General features: G+C 34.6%; 1 protein-coding gene across 1 annotated transcript; it reads right to left on the reverse strand.

Moving 5' to 3' along the window:
* Positions 1-468: 468 nt before the first annotated feature.
* On the reverse strand, positions 469-18,144 carry LOC138695168 (juvenile hormone acid O-methyltransferase-like). The gene is made up of 4 exons (XM_069819626.1): positions 17,775-18,144; positions 13,443-13,614; positions 8,872-9,019; positions 469-6,333 (listed from the first exon to the last, which is right to left on the reverse strand). Exons 1-4 carry the CDS (start codon positions 18,140-18,142, stop codon positions 6,155-6,157), a joined length of 867 nt encoding a protein of 288 aa, XP_069675727.1. The 5' UTR covers positions 18,143-18,144; the 3' UTR covers positions 469-6,154.
* Between the last annotated feature and the right edge of the window lie 753 nt (positions 18,145-18,897).

An 18,897-nucleotide genomic window follows, 5' to 3' on the forward strand; every position in this document is an offset into this window, starting at 1 on the left:
CAGGGGCGGATTCCTGAATTCAAATTAAGAAGTATATAATACAATTTGCCTTATGTCTACTACACAATAAGAATACATAAATTTAAATTTACAATTTTTAAATTTCCATAAAATCCGTACATAACTTTTTAATTTTTATACTGGAACTATTAGAATTGATAAGATTAGGATATTTAAATCTAAATTTGTTATATATTCTTGGGACTAAATTACTACTATGATTAAATACTGTAACAGTGTTGCATTTTAAATCAGTCAGAGATATTCACTATAAGTACTGCTCTATTTTATCGCCGAATTTATTACAAAATGAGAAATACGTCATACTTTTTTCTGTTCGACCTTGTTATTGGAAGATCCAGCCATCATTTCTGTAGATGTAGATATATTTTGACTTAAATGTATAATAATACTTAAATTTGTGACAAGTAAAAACTAAAAGGGTTATGATATTGAAGCCTGTATATGTCAATTTTATTATTTACTTATTTGTTTATTTTGCTAATAATTGTAACACAAAATATAAATAAACAGAAAAACTTTAGCTCACCCCTGAAAGAGTAGAACTCGTGCACAGGGACGGATTCCTGAATTGAAATTAAGAAGTATATAATACAATTTGCCTTATGTCTACTACACAATAAGAATATATAAATTTAAATTTACAATGTTTCAATTTTCATAAAATCCATACATAACTTTTTAATTTTTTTACTGGAACTATTAGAATTGACAAGATTAGGATATTTAAATATAAATTTGTTATATATTCTTGGGACTAAATTACTACCACGATTAAATACTGTAACATTGTTCCATTTTAAATCAGTCTTAAATAATACATACCTTTCGTTTCATAACTATGAGAATACAGTTCAAAATTATTTCGATTTTTATGTATGAATTTTATTAATACAATATAATTAATTTGTCTTATTTTGAGAACAATATATGTGTGGTACAATCGGAAGAGTTTTAGGAAATAAAACAAGATAGGAAACACAATTAAAATTCTATAAGGCTATAGCAGTGCCATCCCTCTTATATAGTAGTGAGAATTGGGTCCTAAGACAGAAAGAAATTAATTATATACAGTCATTAGAAAATAAATTTCTAAGAGTAGGCAAGGGCTATACAAGACTGGAGCATATAAGAAATGAACGCATAGGGGAGGAATTAGAAATTAAACCTATAATTCAGCAAGTCTATGATTCTAAGAAAAGATGGATCGACCATTTACAGAGAATGGATTGTAGAAGGTTTCCGAAGTTGGTATGGAATTATAAACCACGAGGAAGACCTGGCAGACCAAGAAAGCGATGGAATATTGAGCCGGAACAGGCCATGAGGCCTATACCATGAAGAAGAAGAAGAAGAATATGATAATTTTAAGAACATTAAAATCTAAAAACAACTTTTGAGATGGAAAATCAATAGGTTTATAAAGACACATTTTAATTATTTTCTTTTGTAATAAATAAAGTGGATTAAAATTTGATTTAAATAAGCTACCCCATCCTATAATTCCCTTCATTTACAGATTGAAATAAAGTTAAGTATATTGTGCGTAATAAACTTATTGACACTCATCAGAAAATAAATAGTTTTAAGGTGCAATATCTTATTTATTCAAACTCGCAACACTTTAACAATTATAGCATGATTTATTACTCTGTAAAGCATGTATTTAGATATATCTGAATCCCGTTAAGAGAGTTTATCTCCTATAATATTAAAGATGAATTTAGACATCACTTTTATAAAATATGCAAGAGCATTCCTTCCAATCCAAGTTCTAATTTTAGAAGATGGACCAATGTCTTCAAAATGTTAAACACATAATTAAAAAACAAATTTGCGCTACAGTTGTTTAAATTATTATATTGTTTCATATGTACCTGATGTAGACCCATTTTAAGTACAACTAATTAATTCAAATTATAGTGGGACATTTTTAATTGAAATGCATACAAATTTTGGAATAAAAGACAACATGAAATATTTCTTTAAAAACGCTTTATAGAGAATGCATAAAAATAGGTGTGAAATATTTTGGGGACGTGTTTGTAATATTGAACATATTTCATATAAACATGATCTTAATTTCATAGTTCTAAGGTATTTTGCCTTGGTACATTTGACTCCTGAAGAGCTGTCAACTCAAATTGCTTTCATGTTGTAACTTTTTCTTTAGAACAGGCAGTGATATTTATTTTCCTTTGTTTCTTTGTCATTTTATTGGTCCCTATCTCTTACGAGCCAGATACCAGATACAGAAACGAATTGCACCATTTAATGAATGCTGTACTTCTTGACGTTATCTGCCGAATACCTGCATGATGGCGTTGCAGCTCACATTACTTTGGGAGTTCGTCCTCATTTGAATCGCCTTTTTCCAAAAACATGGATTGATCGAGGAGTATCCATTGAATGGCCTGCCCGATCGCCAGATTTAAATCAAATGAATTTTTGTCTCTGGAACATTTTAAGTCCATAGTTTATGCAACTCCTGTACTTAATATTGACGTTCTGTGACAGCGTATCTTATGTGGATTTGAACAAATAGAAAACAGTGTAGGCGTTTTCAACAGAGAACCTATGCCAAAGCAAAGAACGCAGGTTCAGAGGATACATCACGTAAAAGGAGACCGCTTTGAGCTTTTTTTTTTTGTAGCGAGTTCCTTAGTATTACTTGTGCCAATAGCTTATTTGTAACAATCTGTAAAGTAAAGTACCTAATTCTGAAGCTAAGCATCTTCAGGATCATGTTAATATGAAAGTTGTTCAATATATTGTAATTAGGAATATGTCTGTAAAATATTTGACACCAATTTGCATATAGCCTGTATATTTCATTAGAAACGTTCTACAGTCAATAGGTACAAGTTATCTTGCTCTTCATCTATAGGCCTACCTTTACGCTTGCATATATTTATTAGGTACAAACTGCCCTGATATTCTTTGTAGAGTGTAACTACCATACATTGCTCCAATCTTTTCATTTATGTATATTTTTTTGTAATTGCCTAATACGGGTACACACATTTTTATCCCGGAATATCCCTCACTGTCAACAACATAGCATATAAATAGTCGATTGTTTTATATAGGGTAAGGAAAGGTTTTTTCGTGATATAGGTACATTCGTGATAATTTTTGGAAAAGCTTTCAAGAACATGCCTATTGTAGGAAATAGTTATAGCGCCTGCTAGTAATACTGCATTGTGTGACGGATATCGAAACATGATTCATTCCATCTTAGTTTGCTTGTGCTGGCTGTAACAGAAAGTTATATTGTGATCAGCGTATATTCTTAAGAATTTCGGTAGCTTTTGAACTGTTTGTAGTGTTGTTTTGATTACTGAGCAAATATTTAAAGTAAGAAGTCCATACTTGTATTATACTATAGTACTTCATTTCCTCTAACTATAAATATATTTAGATTATATTACTGATATCAATGGCGTCAATTAAAGCTTAGGAAATTGATGCGATTTCTTAGCTTTCTTCTCGTGAAAGTGATGGCTGCCGAACAAGCCTCGTTATTTTGGCCTATAGCAAAGTTTCTGTACCTTTGCCAGGATTATTCGAAGAAAATTATTACCCGTAAAACGTACTTCAATTCTATCTATTTTTATTAATTTAGTGCCTATCACGAAATTATCTACCCTATTTTGATTTTAGGTCTAACATGGGAAAACAGACAATATACAGGAAATACGGTGCAATCAGCTTATTGCAGCCGCCAAAATGGTGAGGGAGCAGAAAATATCTAACTATAAAGCTACAAAACAAATGGATGTGTCATGAAGTTCTCTCAAAGATTTCATGAGCAGAAATGATGGTAATGAAAATCAGACTCCTAAATTAGGAAGGCTTTTTGCTCTTACGTCTGATGGCTATATATTAATTATACGAGGGTGGATCGGAAAGTAACGCACGATAATTAAAAAGAAAAGTTTAATAAGTAAAGAAAACTAAAAAATACACAAATGAACTCACAAGTCTCAGCGACTTTTCTACATAGGCGCCATGTTTCTCAACACATTTCTCCCATCGTGGTGCCAGTTTCACTATACCATGTTCATAGAAGTCCGATCGGTTGGAGTATAGCCATTTGTGGACAATTGATTGCACTTCAGCATCGGTCGCAAAGCGATGGCCGTCCAGGAATTTCTTCATGGGACCAAACAGATTAAAATCCTGCGCTGCAAGGTCTGGACTGTATGGTGGGTGCTGGAGCACCTCTCAACCAAATGTGTTCATTTTCAGACGAACAAAAGCCACAACATGGGGGCGAGCATTGTTATGAAGAAGTTTGACATCGCCGGCATTAATCTCACGGCGTTTGTCACAAAAGGGCACGACACAACTTTACCAACGTTTGAATGTAGGCTGCAGCATCCACAAGGTCCCATGTTTAGTAAAGTCCACCAACAAAACACCATGCATATTCCAGAACACTGTCATAAGCACTTTCTTTGCAGATTGCGTCACTTTGAATTTTTTTATTTATGCAGCATCTTTCCACTCTATAGAAGCCTGCTTTGTTTCGGGCGTGTAGCGGTACGCCCAGAACATATCACCAGTGAAAATTGCTTTCAGAAAGTCATGCTCTTCTGCAGCGTAACACCTTAAGTAGTCCAAGCATGTTATCATTCGCTGGCCCTTGTGGTCGCCTGTCGGGTTCTTAGGCATCCAGCGGGCACTAACTTTATGAAATTTTAATGTGTCATGCACGATATCGTACACCACACCGTATGAAATGTTGAACTGCTGAGATAAGGTTCGCAGTTGGATTCGCCGGTCTTTCTAAATTTCGCCTCAATGCCTATAACATTCCGCTGGGTTGCTGCTGTTACCGGCCTCTCGGAACGTGGCGAATCACATAGGTTCTCACGGCCGTCTACGAAGAATGCGCACCACATGTAGATATTGCTACAGTCCATATAGTCTTTCCTTACAGCCACACATGTCTCTGTGAATTTCACTCGGGTTACGTTTATTAACCCACAAAAATCGCACAACACTTCGCTGCTCTTCACAAGATGACGACAGTAAAATGCGCGCCATCTTTGTTGCGTAGTTCACACACGAGCTTCTCTCGCTAGAGCTGCACATGCAAAACAAATTGTGTCTGTAGTGCAAACTTCGAACTATATCTCGGTGAAATGTCAACAACTCAGGCGCAATACGAATGCAGAAAAAAATTATTGTGCGTTACCCTCCGAACCACCTTCTTATTATGGAAATGCAGGAGTTGAGATTTGGCTTGACGGTGCAATAATGAAAGTTGCACACAAGATAACCAGGAAGGTCGGGCGAGAATATTTGTTGAATGCAGATAGCGAAAGTGCCAGTAAATGATGGCGGTTCCATTTTAAACAGAGATACAATCTCACAATAAGGGCTGCTGGAAATCTTGCTACCAAGAACTCACAAGAATCGTAAATGAGTTTATGTTTCATCTTTTCGTTCTTTGTTTCATGTTTTTAACTTTACTAGCCCTAAGATGTTTGAGAGACTGTTGTCCAGACGAACTCTTATTTTTACATCAACAGTCCCTGTAAAACGTTCAAATTAATCTACATAATGTTCATAATGAACTGTTAAAACTGTTAAATGTTTGTATATCATTGAAATACATTTATAGACTTGCATAAATAAGAGGTCGTCAAATAGTTTACTGTTTTAAAACACTATTGTGAATTTATATAAATATAGGGTAGACCTAATATTAAATAACTATGTAATCCTTTCATTCACGAAATTGTTATACCACGATCACGAAATTAGATACCCTACCCCTATCACAAAATTACTTACCAAACATGCACATTTTCAATCCTATTTTTTTATTAATAATTAAAATTAAGAAAATAGAAAATACACTTCTCTGTTTTATATCTTGTTACAATAATGTAATAGAAATGGAAAAATATAGTATCATTCCCAAAATGAGGAAAACCAGCCATAATATTAAAAATATCACGAATATACTTTTCCTTACCCTAAATTGTGAGGCTACAATTTACTAATAGCTCCTGGTAGTATAGTTTGTTTTCTGTCACTAAAAATCCTAAATACGAACAGGAACTAAATAGGGGATGTATTTCAGTTTTTCCCGTGTCTAATTTTGTTTATTATATTTATTTTATTTTTTTTTCACATATGCGACTAAGAACTCGATACGAAATATCGTGACTTTGTCATGTGCTTCGTTAGTTTCCAGATGTTTTATTCTTGTCGTTTCAAGTAGTAAATCAAGCAAGAAATCTTCTTGTTGATCTTCTGGTATACGGTCAACGAAAGGATTAATCGCCTTCACAGAATCTGAGAAAAAATGGTATTAATTAGATACTGGAAAACAATTTACAAAAGCCAATATACACTTTATAACAAATAGCAAACGATTATAATCTGAACATTTCTACAAAGGAAACTAAAATAATGGCTTTTAAAGGAAAAATAATCAAAGATCTAAAATTATTATTAATATATTCAGTGTATAGAACAAGTCAGTGACTTCAATTTCCTCTGTTGTAATCTGTCCTACATAAACTCTAGGGATGTAGACATAATATTTGCCAGATTTCAATAACTTTTAGGTACAATAAAATCAATATTAGTCAGACCAGAGACAATTTTGAAGTTTTATAAAGCTATGGCAATCCCAACTTTATTACATGAATTACAAACATGGGCCTTAACATCAAATCAATTCCGAAGAATAGAAACGGCTGAGATGACACTGCTAAGACCCCTAGCCGGCTCTACTCTTTTTGATCATAAACGGAATGCTTACAACAGAGAGGAATTGCACATCACAACCATCACTGAAACCATAAAAGTTTACCAGATAACTGGTATGAACATATATCACGGATGCCCAGCGACAGGCTACATCAAAGATTGCTTGCTTAAAGATCTAACAGGAAGAGAGACCTTGGAAGGCCGGAAAAGTGACGAAAAGACCGGCTCACCTGTGGCGGAACAGGCGAGAAGTCCTAATATGTACACGATAGAATTTGATGATGAAGATACCTTTAAACTCTCTCTACTATGACAAAATTTGGAATTTAAGAAATGACGAAAGATATGAAGAATCCATTGCACTGATGGATGTCAATTTCTTGTCGAAAATGAACCAAGACTCTCAATGCATAGCTTAAGACTTAGACCTATAGAATGTACATAGAGAGTTATATGGCATTAACACTGATAGTCATTGTCCAGTAATGATCGGAAAATTACAGTTAAGCTTTGAGCGCTAAGCATTTCAAACTTTCAATTGCTTCTCCTGCAAAATGTATTCCAAATGACATCCATCATTCTTGCAGTGGAATCTTCATATCTATTTCATACAGTAAAACCTCCCTAAACCAAACGCGATCGTTTCAGATTCTTTTTTTTCCTTTTTCACAGGTTTATCGTTGTTGAGTTTTGGCAAAACTAAGAATAGACTACTGCAGTATGCTCACTGTAGGAAGAACACAATGAAGAAATAATTTGAAATAAAAGTTACTACAATACATGCAAAGTGAATTCTATTTTCATAATTATTAACTTACGTAATTGCAGCCTCTGTCTCTCCCTCTCTCTGTGCCCTAGTTTCTTGGACCTCACATTTATTTTAAAGTGCATTGCCGCGATTTTTTTAAGGGAACGTTGTAGGATTTCCTTCGCGTCCTTCATCAATTCAGAGTGTAAATTGCGCCCTGATCCATCGGTTGTGTAACTGAAGTTGTGTTTGGCGAAAAGAGATTAACTTCACATTAGACAAATCAATCCTTGGATGACAGGTAGCATTGTCTAAAAACGTTTCCTTGTTTCATTAAAATTATGAAGCCACTCTTCCATGATAGAATTGGTCATCTTGACTTTTTTATTAAAACGCACAGTTTTACTTTATTCACACTGCTATTTAACACGGTATTGGCATATTAACACAAAACTCAGAATAAATAAACTAAATTGACACGACACTGCAGTTATTTAGAGTTTTATTCTACTCGCACTGTCCTTTATCATGTATTGGCTTGTCAGCACAAAACTGAGAATAAACGAAAGAAAATGCAAGAGGGTTGGAAGAAGTAACGGTACAGGAAGTCAGTAACCTGCCCAGGTCCTTAACAATAAGCACAGAATAGTGACATGGCTAGAGAAGCTTCACCCCCAACGCCTGACAAAGAATAGCGAAACTCTTCCAGATCATTGCATGTACAATCACACAGAACATTATGTCATGCTTCGTACAGTATTATCGGAAAATTAAAAATGGTTTGAAAGAATTTAGCAACAGTTACGCTTAAAATTATCCGTTTTAGTCGGTTTTTTAAATCTAAATTTTGCCCAAAAGTGATTCCGTTTTCGCGTTAGGCATTTTTCCGTTTTAAAGTATTATTTTACATAGCAAATCATTCCGTTCCAAAATTTATTTTTTGTTTGTGCAGGTTTCCTTTTTATAGAGGGTTCGTTTTAGCAAGGTTTTACTGTATCAATAAATGTTTTTAGAATATGAAAGATATAGAGATGAGATACCAATGTTTGGTACAGCCTAATTGTGCTATTATTTTCATAAATGTATTGTATCCTTAATTTCTGTTTTCTTTTGCTTTGTTGCACATAAAATAATTTGTAAGAACTAAATAAGGAAAAAGTGAAGCTCAAAACATTACTATTCAGAAACTGATCTGTGTGATTACATGAAAAATACACCCCCGTGAGATGGGTGTGTATGTGACGTATCCTGTGGCGAAAACTTAATTAAAGAGTAATTCTTTGTGGAATGGTTCGTACCCTGAAATAAATAAATCCTTTATAATTATGTATAAGTGATGTGATGTGTGAAAATGATTTCAAATTCATCACCTTTGAGACAACGAGCTGTATTGAAATCATGTTGATGTTTCTCAGTGGAACAGGTTAGAATTTCGAAATCAGCATCCTGCAGAATTTTGTAGAAATCTCCAGCAGGATCTATTGATTTTTGTAAGGGTGGTAGAAATTTGCAAACATCCTGGAATATAAATAAGCGGTTAAATTACAGGGGATAAATAATGTACTAATACAAAGAATATTATATTGACTAAGGTAATACTAATTTTAACAGAGGAAGCATACGGACCACTTTCACAAAATTATTTGTTTATAAATCTCTTTCTTATGGTTTAAATTCTCAAGCTTCGGGTAAATTAGTGATCTTGTTTTCGAAAATTGTGTTGCAAGAGAGTATAAAAATAAGTAAAATTTATATATGCTCAGTTATCCGGATTAGCCTAGCGTAAGTTGCCAACAAAGTAGGAGACCTACCTGGTCTTACCTATATATTCTGATGACAGAACCTGCATGTAATTCCGAAACGTTGGAAATATCAATTACCAAAAGCCCCAATTCTGAATAAATAAAATAATTTAATTGACTATTATGGTCATACAAATTCAATATTGTGGAATTATAGATTCGCTCAAGTTTAAAGCAGTGAGAGCTATCATTAATAAAAGAGATATACTGGGTGTTCATTTCAAAGTGTGTCATGACGTCACTGTTGATGAGTGAGCGATTTGAAGCGAGTTTCAGCTTTTATGTCAGAGAAGTTGCCTATTAATCAATGCGTTCAATCTGAACTTGAACGTCGTAGCAACAGATGGAGGTCTGTGTGCTACCATAACCTCTTTTGAACTGTTTTGCGCGGGCAAGTGGTACGCAGGGTATTTGTTATCATCATTTGCGTACGGCAACATTCCACAACACAAATCAAATGCTCCGTATCCATGTTGACCGTCGAAATTAATGTCAAGAAATACGTAAGTAATCGTCTAAACCCTTTCCCTATAACTCGACAGTAAGAAAAAACTCACCTCAGTACATGTTTCGAAACAGTTCACATTCCTGCCACTACCGGCGTCACCGTAAGTATCGGTAAGCACTCTTCAGAATGAACGCCGTACTTGCTAGGCTACTTCTCTGGTACATAGGTAATACACCTCTGCGGAAGTGTAGGAAGATTGAATTCTCTAGGCTCATCGACTAGCCACATGACGGCATACAGAGAGCCATGACGCACTTTGAACTGAACACCCAGTAGTCGATTTTATCTTGTCACTATTGACTTCTCGCTGATAATTTGTGGTTCTTTCATGTATGGTACAATTCATAATTTTTTGGAAGGCAGTGGATATTGTACAGTCCGCATTTCACGAGAAAATCCGAGCAAGGAATGAGAGTTTTTCCCCCACTCTTATAACCTACCCCCGATACGGAACCGGCCGGCCATTGACTTAGTCTTGTTTGTCTCAGTCGGCCAGTGACACCACTCCCATCCACCTGCTCCTTCCAGAACGCTGAGTTACTGGCTTACTCTCTCCTCTTACCCCGCAAGGACCATACTCCCCTCGCAGTGATCCTCTCGTGAAATTTGGACAGTATATGCAGTCACGAAGCTTTTGTTGTGAGGGTGCTAGGAACAATAGACTGTGAAAGTTGGACAGTAGTGTGCCCATAGAAGTCGATGAGAAACTGCGTAATCTAGTCACACGCCAACTTCAATAGTGCATGCTGTCTATATAAACCTTCCTGATTCCTAATTCCGATATTAATGAAACCATTAGTCCTAGAGATTTGCGATGTCATCTGAAGTAACTCAAAATGTTTAGTGTTTTCTATTGTATTCTTTTGTTGCAGGTGTTGAATAATTAGTAAAGTTTACAAGAGCACGAAAGAGAGCTCAGTGCGTGCTGTGGTACTCTGAAACGAAATCATCGTTTACAAACCAAAGAAATTACAGATGAACGTATCCAGAACGAGAGCCACCAGATTTATTTATTTATTTAATTTGTTTATTTTTTATTTATGTATGTATTTATTTATTTTGCTAATAATTGTAACAAAATATAATACTGTATAGCTAAACAGAATTAACTTTAGCTCGCTCGTGAAAGAATAGAACTCGTGCTCAGGGGCGGATTCCTGAATTGAAATTAAGAAGTTTATAATACAATTTGTCTTATGTCTACTACGGAATAAGAATAATATACAAATCAAGCTTTCAGGTATAACTCCCTGTAAAGTTGATTTGAATAATTTTTGAGGGAAAAATTGTTCCGGGCCCCGGGTATCGAACCCGGGACCTTTGGTTAAACGTACCAACGCTCTACCAATTGAGCTACCCGGGAACTGTACCCGACACCGATCCACCTTTTCCCTCTATATCCACAACCGTCAAGCAACCAACATTGAGTGCACACTAACTCTGTGTGACTTAAATTGTGGTTTTCTGTTAACGAACAGTGACGTGTTTTATGCAAGTCAAGCTTTCAAGTATAACTCCCTGTAAAGTTGATTTGAATAATTTTGAGGGAAAAATTGTTCCGGGGCCTTTGGTTAAACGTACCAACGCTCTACCAACTGAGCTACCCGACACGATCCCGTGTTCGATACCCGGCCCCGGAACAATTTTTCTCTCAAAATTATTCAAGATTAATATATAAATTTAAATTTGTAATTTTTCAATTTTGTATAAAATCCATACATAACTTTTTAAATTTAATCCTAGAACTATTAGAATTGACAAGATTATGATATTTAAATATAATTTTTTTTATATATTCTTGGGCCTAAATTACTATTATGATTAAATACTGTAGCAGTGTTGCATTTTGGTTCAAAAATATTAAAGAATTCATATATTTCGTTTCATAAGTATGAGAATACAATTCAAAATTATTTCGACTTTAATATATGAATTTTATAAATACAATATCTGAAAATGTATTTAAAAAAATAATATTAACAGTAATAATAATGATAATTTCTCCGCACATATGGAATGCTACTATTATTTGTGTACTGAGGATTAATAAAATTTTTCGTAAATCCGACATGATCTACTTCAAATGATATGAACTACGCAATTTGTCTCCACTGTATAGTTGTCAGAAGAAAAAGTGGCCGGTCTCTAGAAGAAAAGTTCCCTTCGGGTATCTTCGCTACAATTCGGAGACAGGCGATGTTTTTCTAAAGCTAAAGTTCTTCTGTTTATATTATATTTTATGTTACAGTTATTAGCAAAGTAAATGAATAAATAAATAAATAAATAACACAAGAATAGTTAAATCGTTATTTTATTTGTTTCATGTTGAGGATGAACGTTTCGTAACCAGCCGAAAAAAAAAATTGAAAACCTATTTAGATATTTATATTTTTTTGGGTGAGGGAAATGGATCTTTTTTTGTAATGTAAACATTCTTTTTAATTTTCTGTACAACGTTTTAAATGTAACTTGAGTTAAAAAAAAAGACCTTGCGTACTATTCTATAGAAATGTAACAGATATGTTGATTTGAAAAAAAGACATAATTACATTTATGAAGTATTTACATAGTAGAAGTAACATAAAGACGAAAAGTAAACTTATGTCCATATAACTGCGTAGCCTTTTATATTGATCATAGGTAGAAAGTTCGTACGAAAACTGTAGATTTAAGTTGAGTACAGCGAGGAGTATAGATGTCACCCGCACCCCACCCTGCTCCCGTTCGCTACAGACGATACGCAGACGATGATAGTAAAAAATACTGTATCATATTTAAGATTGGCTTCAGTAACGTCTTGTGACGTAGAACGAATATTTTCAGAGTACAAAATAATATTGTTCTTATTTTCCTCTGAACGTAAAAGAAGTATTTCTTTTCATAAAATGAAAATGTTCATTGTTATTTGTTATAATGAGGCTAGAGTCATAATTGTATAATTTGTATGTTATTTTTAAATATATGGGTAAATTATTTTAGTTCGGGAGTTACGAATATTATAATTAAAAATTATTGTTTTTTTATAGTACTTGTTTGTTATTTTCTTGTTCTAAGCACATGGACGATTGAAGCATATGTTTAGTTACCAACGGATGTATATCGTCGTTGTTCCTGCAGTAACTTCTATGTGCAAAATATAAAATTTTTCAGTAGGTGGAAAAAAATTTATTCATCCTATGGCAGCCTTACATAGGAGACTGTGAATTCTTATATTTTCGAAACGAAATATAATTTACATATAGGAGATTGTATTATTTGCTGTATCACTATTTAAGTTATTTAATAGAGCAAAAATCTGAAAATCGGTAAATATGACACATAAGAGTTATTGCAGGAACAAAGACGACATGTTTGTCGTTCTGATTCACTGGCCTTGAGAACTGCTCTATTACTTTTCATTCGTTAGAGATGTAAGTTAGTCCAAGTTCATACAACTTAACAGTTTTTGTACCAACTTCCTAGCTCTGGTAATGATTGTTCTAATCCAAAGATTACAGAAGAACCAAAAAAAAATAATAATAATAATAACTTAATGAACTGAAATAATTCTTCAGATATTAATTAATCTGTTTTTGATATGAATGATCCTTTTGATATCAAGAATATTGCGACTAAATTGTGAATATCTCACCTTCATGTACTGCTTCCACTCAGCTTTCTTGCTCTGCACTTCGAACGCCCTGTACATAGGTGCCCGTGCTACGAACCCAAGAACTGCTTCGCCCCCAGGGCGTAACATATTGTATATATTCCTGACTGCTTGCCTGCAAGGACGGAAATAATTAAGGTCTACACCTGAGTGTCTGGGCAACGAACTTAATTACGATATGAACGACTGAATGTACAGAGCATTCCTATGCAGACCGGTCCCACTCCAACCTCTATCTAATAAAATGTGTTGACGGACGGCGAGCGGTCGTACGGCGGCGTGCGAACAGATCCGTTCTACTCAGTCTGACCGCATCCCATCCTCGCCACTTAGCTTTCCCCGGACGGGCGCTGCGCAGTACTGCCATTATGCCGACGTAACATTATCACAGTCCAGTGCAGGCATGTCAATTGATGCCCAAAGGAGCAAGCGCGCTATACAGCCCAGGAGAGCCTGAGCGCTATACAGCGGAAAGGAAAGAGACAGACGAAAGAGGTAGTATATGCCGCTTGGTCGAGCTATATACAGGGATGACCAGCACTGATTCAATAGATAAAGGGAAGAGAACTTATTGAAACTGTATCCATGGTAATTTTTAGATTTTCCTGGGAAGAATAAGTGCATTATAAGAATGTAAGTTTTAATTGTAATGGTCATTTTTCACAAGTTTGATATTTTTATTCAAAAGAAATATTTTCTCAACTTTTCGTATAGAAAAGTGAAATTTTCAGGTATAGGCCTATTATTTAGTAGCCTTACAGAATGTTTTCGTAAATCTAATATACCGTATATACTCGTACGTATTACTGAAGATAGTGTATTGAAAATTTTGAAAATATTCGCATGGAAATTGTTTGTAAGGAAATGAATTAACAAAGCAATTACTGTTACATCATAAGCAAAATATACGTGTCCATGTGTTGTAAAAATGTCAGCTCTATAGCTTCAGCACATTTCGAGAAAATAATTTAATATTCTGATGATAGGAAGTTGCTCACAAATATCACCTTAAAAGCATAATGCGATAAGAGTTTTGTTATGTAATATTAGTTACATTTAAAACAGATACAGTACCTAAGTAACTTTGCTTTGTACTGTAATATTGTTTTGATTAGTTTATTGATTACGTTTGTAAGGCTAAAGATACCATCAATATTAATTCCAACTTATCATGTCATGCTCAATCTCTTTCTTTGGAATATCACTTTCTTTATGAATGATGTTTTTCATCCACTTAATACAGTATAATATTATACTACAATGGATTTGAAGTGAATATTCCTCCTTAATTCTTTATTATGTTATTAAGATTTAAAACACAAATGCAATATTAAGAAATCAGTGTTAGTACTTTTGTTTCACAGACAATATAGATAATATTAAACAGAAAGAAGCCATATAAAAATAACGACATAAAATTCTCACGTTCCATTTGAAGTATGTGCACCACTGTTTTCTTAATCCAACAGGTTTGCATATTCATATACACAACCCTTCCTCTTTCCATACTTAGCGCTTGCTGCCCGCGCACGACGTCAAGATCAGAAAAATGCTTTTGCTTTGATATCACTGGTCTAGTATATACAGTCACGAAGCTTTAATACGTAGTAAATATGCGTCCAAAGATAGTTGCTAACTACTAGGATCGCTGTAGACAATGCGAAATAGTACCGGCACAGTCTATTGTTCCTAGCACCCTTACAACTCAAGCTTCGTGACTGTATATACTAGACTGTGACATTACTCTTGTACGTTCGCTCAGATAAAAACCTGGGGAAGAGGTGCGGTAAGTGAGTAACGTAAAGTATGGTTGTAGTTACACAACTCGACACGCGACTAAGGAAGCAGCGTTGTAACATCTACTGCAGTAAGTCATTTAAACGTCCCACTTACGATTTATGTATGTTTATTTCCTCTAATAACATTTGTCATTCTTATTAGATGATGATGATGATTATTATTAATATTATTATTATTATTATTATTATTATTATTATTATTATTATTATTATTATTATTATTACACTGAACAACAAATTTTTACTTTTTGTCTTGCTCAGAAATGAAAATAAGTCAATATTACTAATATGTGTGTCCTAAATCCGAATTGAAAATGCAAATTGCTCCATCACGTACCATTTTCCGGGGAAAGTGAATTTATTTTTTTGTGAAAGGAGTTCTTTTTTTATTTTTCACTTCTACTGATAAAATTACGACAGACTAGGGTTTCAAAATGCCTCATAATACTTCAAAAAAGGTGTACTGGATAAAAAATGATGTTACATACTTCAAAACCCAAAAAACAGAACAACAACAAAAATATTTCACGTATATAATAAGGAAAATCTCGGAATTTTAACATCATTTAAAAGGATTTTCGGGATGACTTTCGCTTACAACGAAACCAGGAACTGTCTTTTACAAGGAACCAACAATAGTCTGCATGCATGCTGCATGATGATCTTCCTTTATATCATATTTCAATTTCAGATATTTCTTGAAGAAATCTTTCCCCATGCTCGTCTCATACAGCTCCAAAGTGAGGAGGAAACAAATGGAAATGAGAATGTAGAAAGTGTATTTTGAAACATATATTACACGCCATTTTCTCAATGCACAATTTCGAATTTGTTGCCTCCCCTAGAATTTCCAAGGAAATTTGAGCAAACATCTTTGAAACCGCGCCATGCCTTTTTTTCTGTAATGGAAAGTTTTTCTCAAACAAAGAGTCAGCCATAATTTTTCGAATTTGAATTGGGGGAGTACCTTGTGGTTCAAGGTGTGCAAATATATGTTGAGTATTATTAATTCAACCAAATAATATAAAACAGATTTTTCGGATTGAAATTTGATTTAATCCACCAATAGACCCAATAATAACTGATGTTAAAATAATGGTTCACATGAGTGGACAGATGAAAATGGTCTCCTTTATTTTGCCTTCACTCAAACTGGTAAACTTTTCGTTTAAATACTGAAAACTACATACGCTCTTGTTTGTTTATTGCGTAGACCTCACTTTGAACTGTTATGAAATTTACTGAATCAAAGAGGCCAATATCTGTTTATTTAATAGAAGTACAAAATAACATGCTAACAACCATAAGAAACCGGAAATAGGTCATAAACTCATAAAATGCGTGATCTTTTTATTTGGTTTACAACCCCCAACTCGTGCCAGATATTTCCTGGGAGAGCGCTTATCGAAAAGTGAAATCATAGTATGTCTTAAAAATCTTATGTGATACGAAGAAAATAGATGTATTTTCGGATTCTGCTCACATCAAATCATAAAGGACAAATTGTTTTAAGTCGGAGCAAAATTCTCGTTGTTCAGTGTTATTATTATTATTATTATTATTATTATTATTATTATTATTATTATTATTGTAGGAGTGGTTTTTAGCAGAACTATGAATTAATTATTCACTTAAAATCTTAAAACACACAGAAATATTAATTAAATTTCTGTATTAATCATAAAATAAACATACATCAGTTTGGAAGCACATTTTCAAATATCCCTCCTTCCACATCAATACACTTGGCCACACGGATGTGAATGACATGCTTAGCGTTACTTACCTCGATATGGCTGTCCATGATTGGCGCAGTGGCGTACACTGGCGTTCAAAGATATCTGTCCGACAATTTTCTGATCCTGTAAGCGAACTTTTTAACCACGGATTGTCAGAACCAAAGATATAACAAATAGTTCCGTTAGTTGTCAATTCTTGCCACTTTGATTGAGACTGATAAAAAAAGTTTTGCGGAAAATGATAATATTGATTAACTATTAATTATTCTCATAATTGACAATATTAGCTGTTTTGAGCTAAACTTATTGCCTTTACAATCATTAGAACGGGAAGAAATTTTGAATTTTGTAATGTGGATATATTAAATTGGAAACACTGACTGTCATCTTCGCTTTCTATTCATAGAAGTAATAACTAAAGAAACCACATTTACACGAACAAATTAACGGTCATTGTGTATTTGTAGAGGCGGGTACCTTTGAACGCCAGTGTACAAAATACGAGCAGAGCTATCTTCGCCTTCCCCTTTCACTTCACAGCGCATCCCTCCGTTAATTTACGTGTCAATATTAGTATCACGATGAAAGCCTCCAAAGCCTGATTCACAGTATGGCGTTTGGATTTTTACTAATAACTTTGAAACTAATACTCAGACCAATATTTATATAATATTTTATGCCCAAAATGGTCTCTAGAATCTATTCTTAAAGCACGGGTCATTAATCGTGAATCACCCTGTATATTCAATTATTAATATTTTTCGTGATCCATATACCTTTGATCCGGAATCCAATGCAAACAGAAGAAGGAGAAGATCTTATCGAATCCCGGGGTCCTAAGTTCGGATTCAGCTGGTATTTCGGCGCCCATGTCCGCCTGAATGAACTTCAGTTTCGGGTTGGTGTACTTACTAGAGGCGAACTCCAACATATTATGCGATATATCCACCCCTACCAACACCTCAAAGTCTCCGGGCACCCTGGGAAGTAGTTCTTCAACGGTTGTATTTCCATTACCGCAGCCAACATCCAAAATTCTATCCCCTGGTTGCCAACTCAATTTATCCATATATGCAGATAATACTTTTCTTGACACTGTCGTCTGGAGAGTGTTATGATTTGAATATAAAATTGCGTTATTCATCTTACTTCCTGAAACATAATACAAAGGTAAGTTGTAATATGTTACATATTTGTTTACATTGTTAGGGAGTCGCTTGCAGATAAATTATGAGTCGAGCTGATATTCAATAGAACCACATATGAGTCCCATTTGGGCCTCAGAATTCTCACTCTGGAAAGATGTAGCCGTTGTAAAACTGATTAACAGCTACTCTGCGTGAAGTGAATTTACGAACAAAAGCCCTATCTCTTTTGAGGGAAGAGATACAATGGCCATCGCTTTTGGGCGTATTTGAAACCACAAACCTAGATACCAGTGACATAGGGGTGCATTGTAATTAATAAACCAATATTACGATTGTTTAATAAAACGAGAAATTATTCACGTAGAACACTACTGTTCCCCTTTTTCTCATAATATACCTCTTCTTCTAAATGTATTCCCAATGTTCTCCTTGTACTTTCTTAGAATTTTATTCCCCTTGTTCTCCTTGTATTTCCCTTGCTTTCCTGTGAGTTTATCAGTTGAGTGCAAGAGAAAATGTTGCCTGAACTGAATGCATCAGTTGAGCGTGGCGGTCAGTTTCGGGATGCATCAGTTGAGCGCGGCGGTCAGTTTTGGAAAGCATCAGTTGAGCGCGGCGGTCAGTTTTGGGATGCATCAATTGATCGCGGCGGTCAGTTTCGGGATGCATCAGTTGAGTGCAGCGGTCAGTTTTGGAATGCATCAGTTGAGCGCGGGGGTCAGTTTTGGGATGCATCAGTTGAGCGCGGCGG

The sequence above is a fragment of the Periplaneta americana genome, chromosome 2 (genome assembly GCF_040183065.1).
Source record: "Periplaneta americana isolate PAMFEO1 chromosome 2, P.americana_PAMFEO1_priV1, whole genome shotgun sequence".
NCBI classification, from domain to species: domain Eukaryota; kingdom Metazoa; phylum Arthropoda; class Insecta; order Blattodea; family Blattidae; genus Periplaneta; species Periplaneta americana.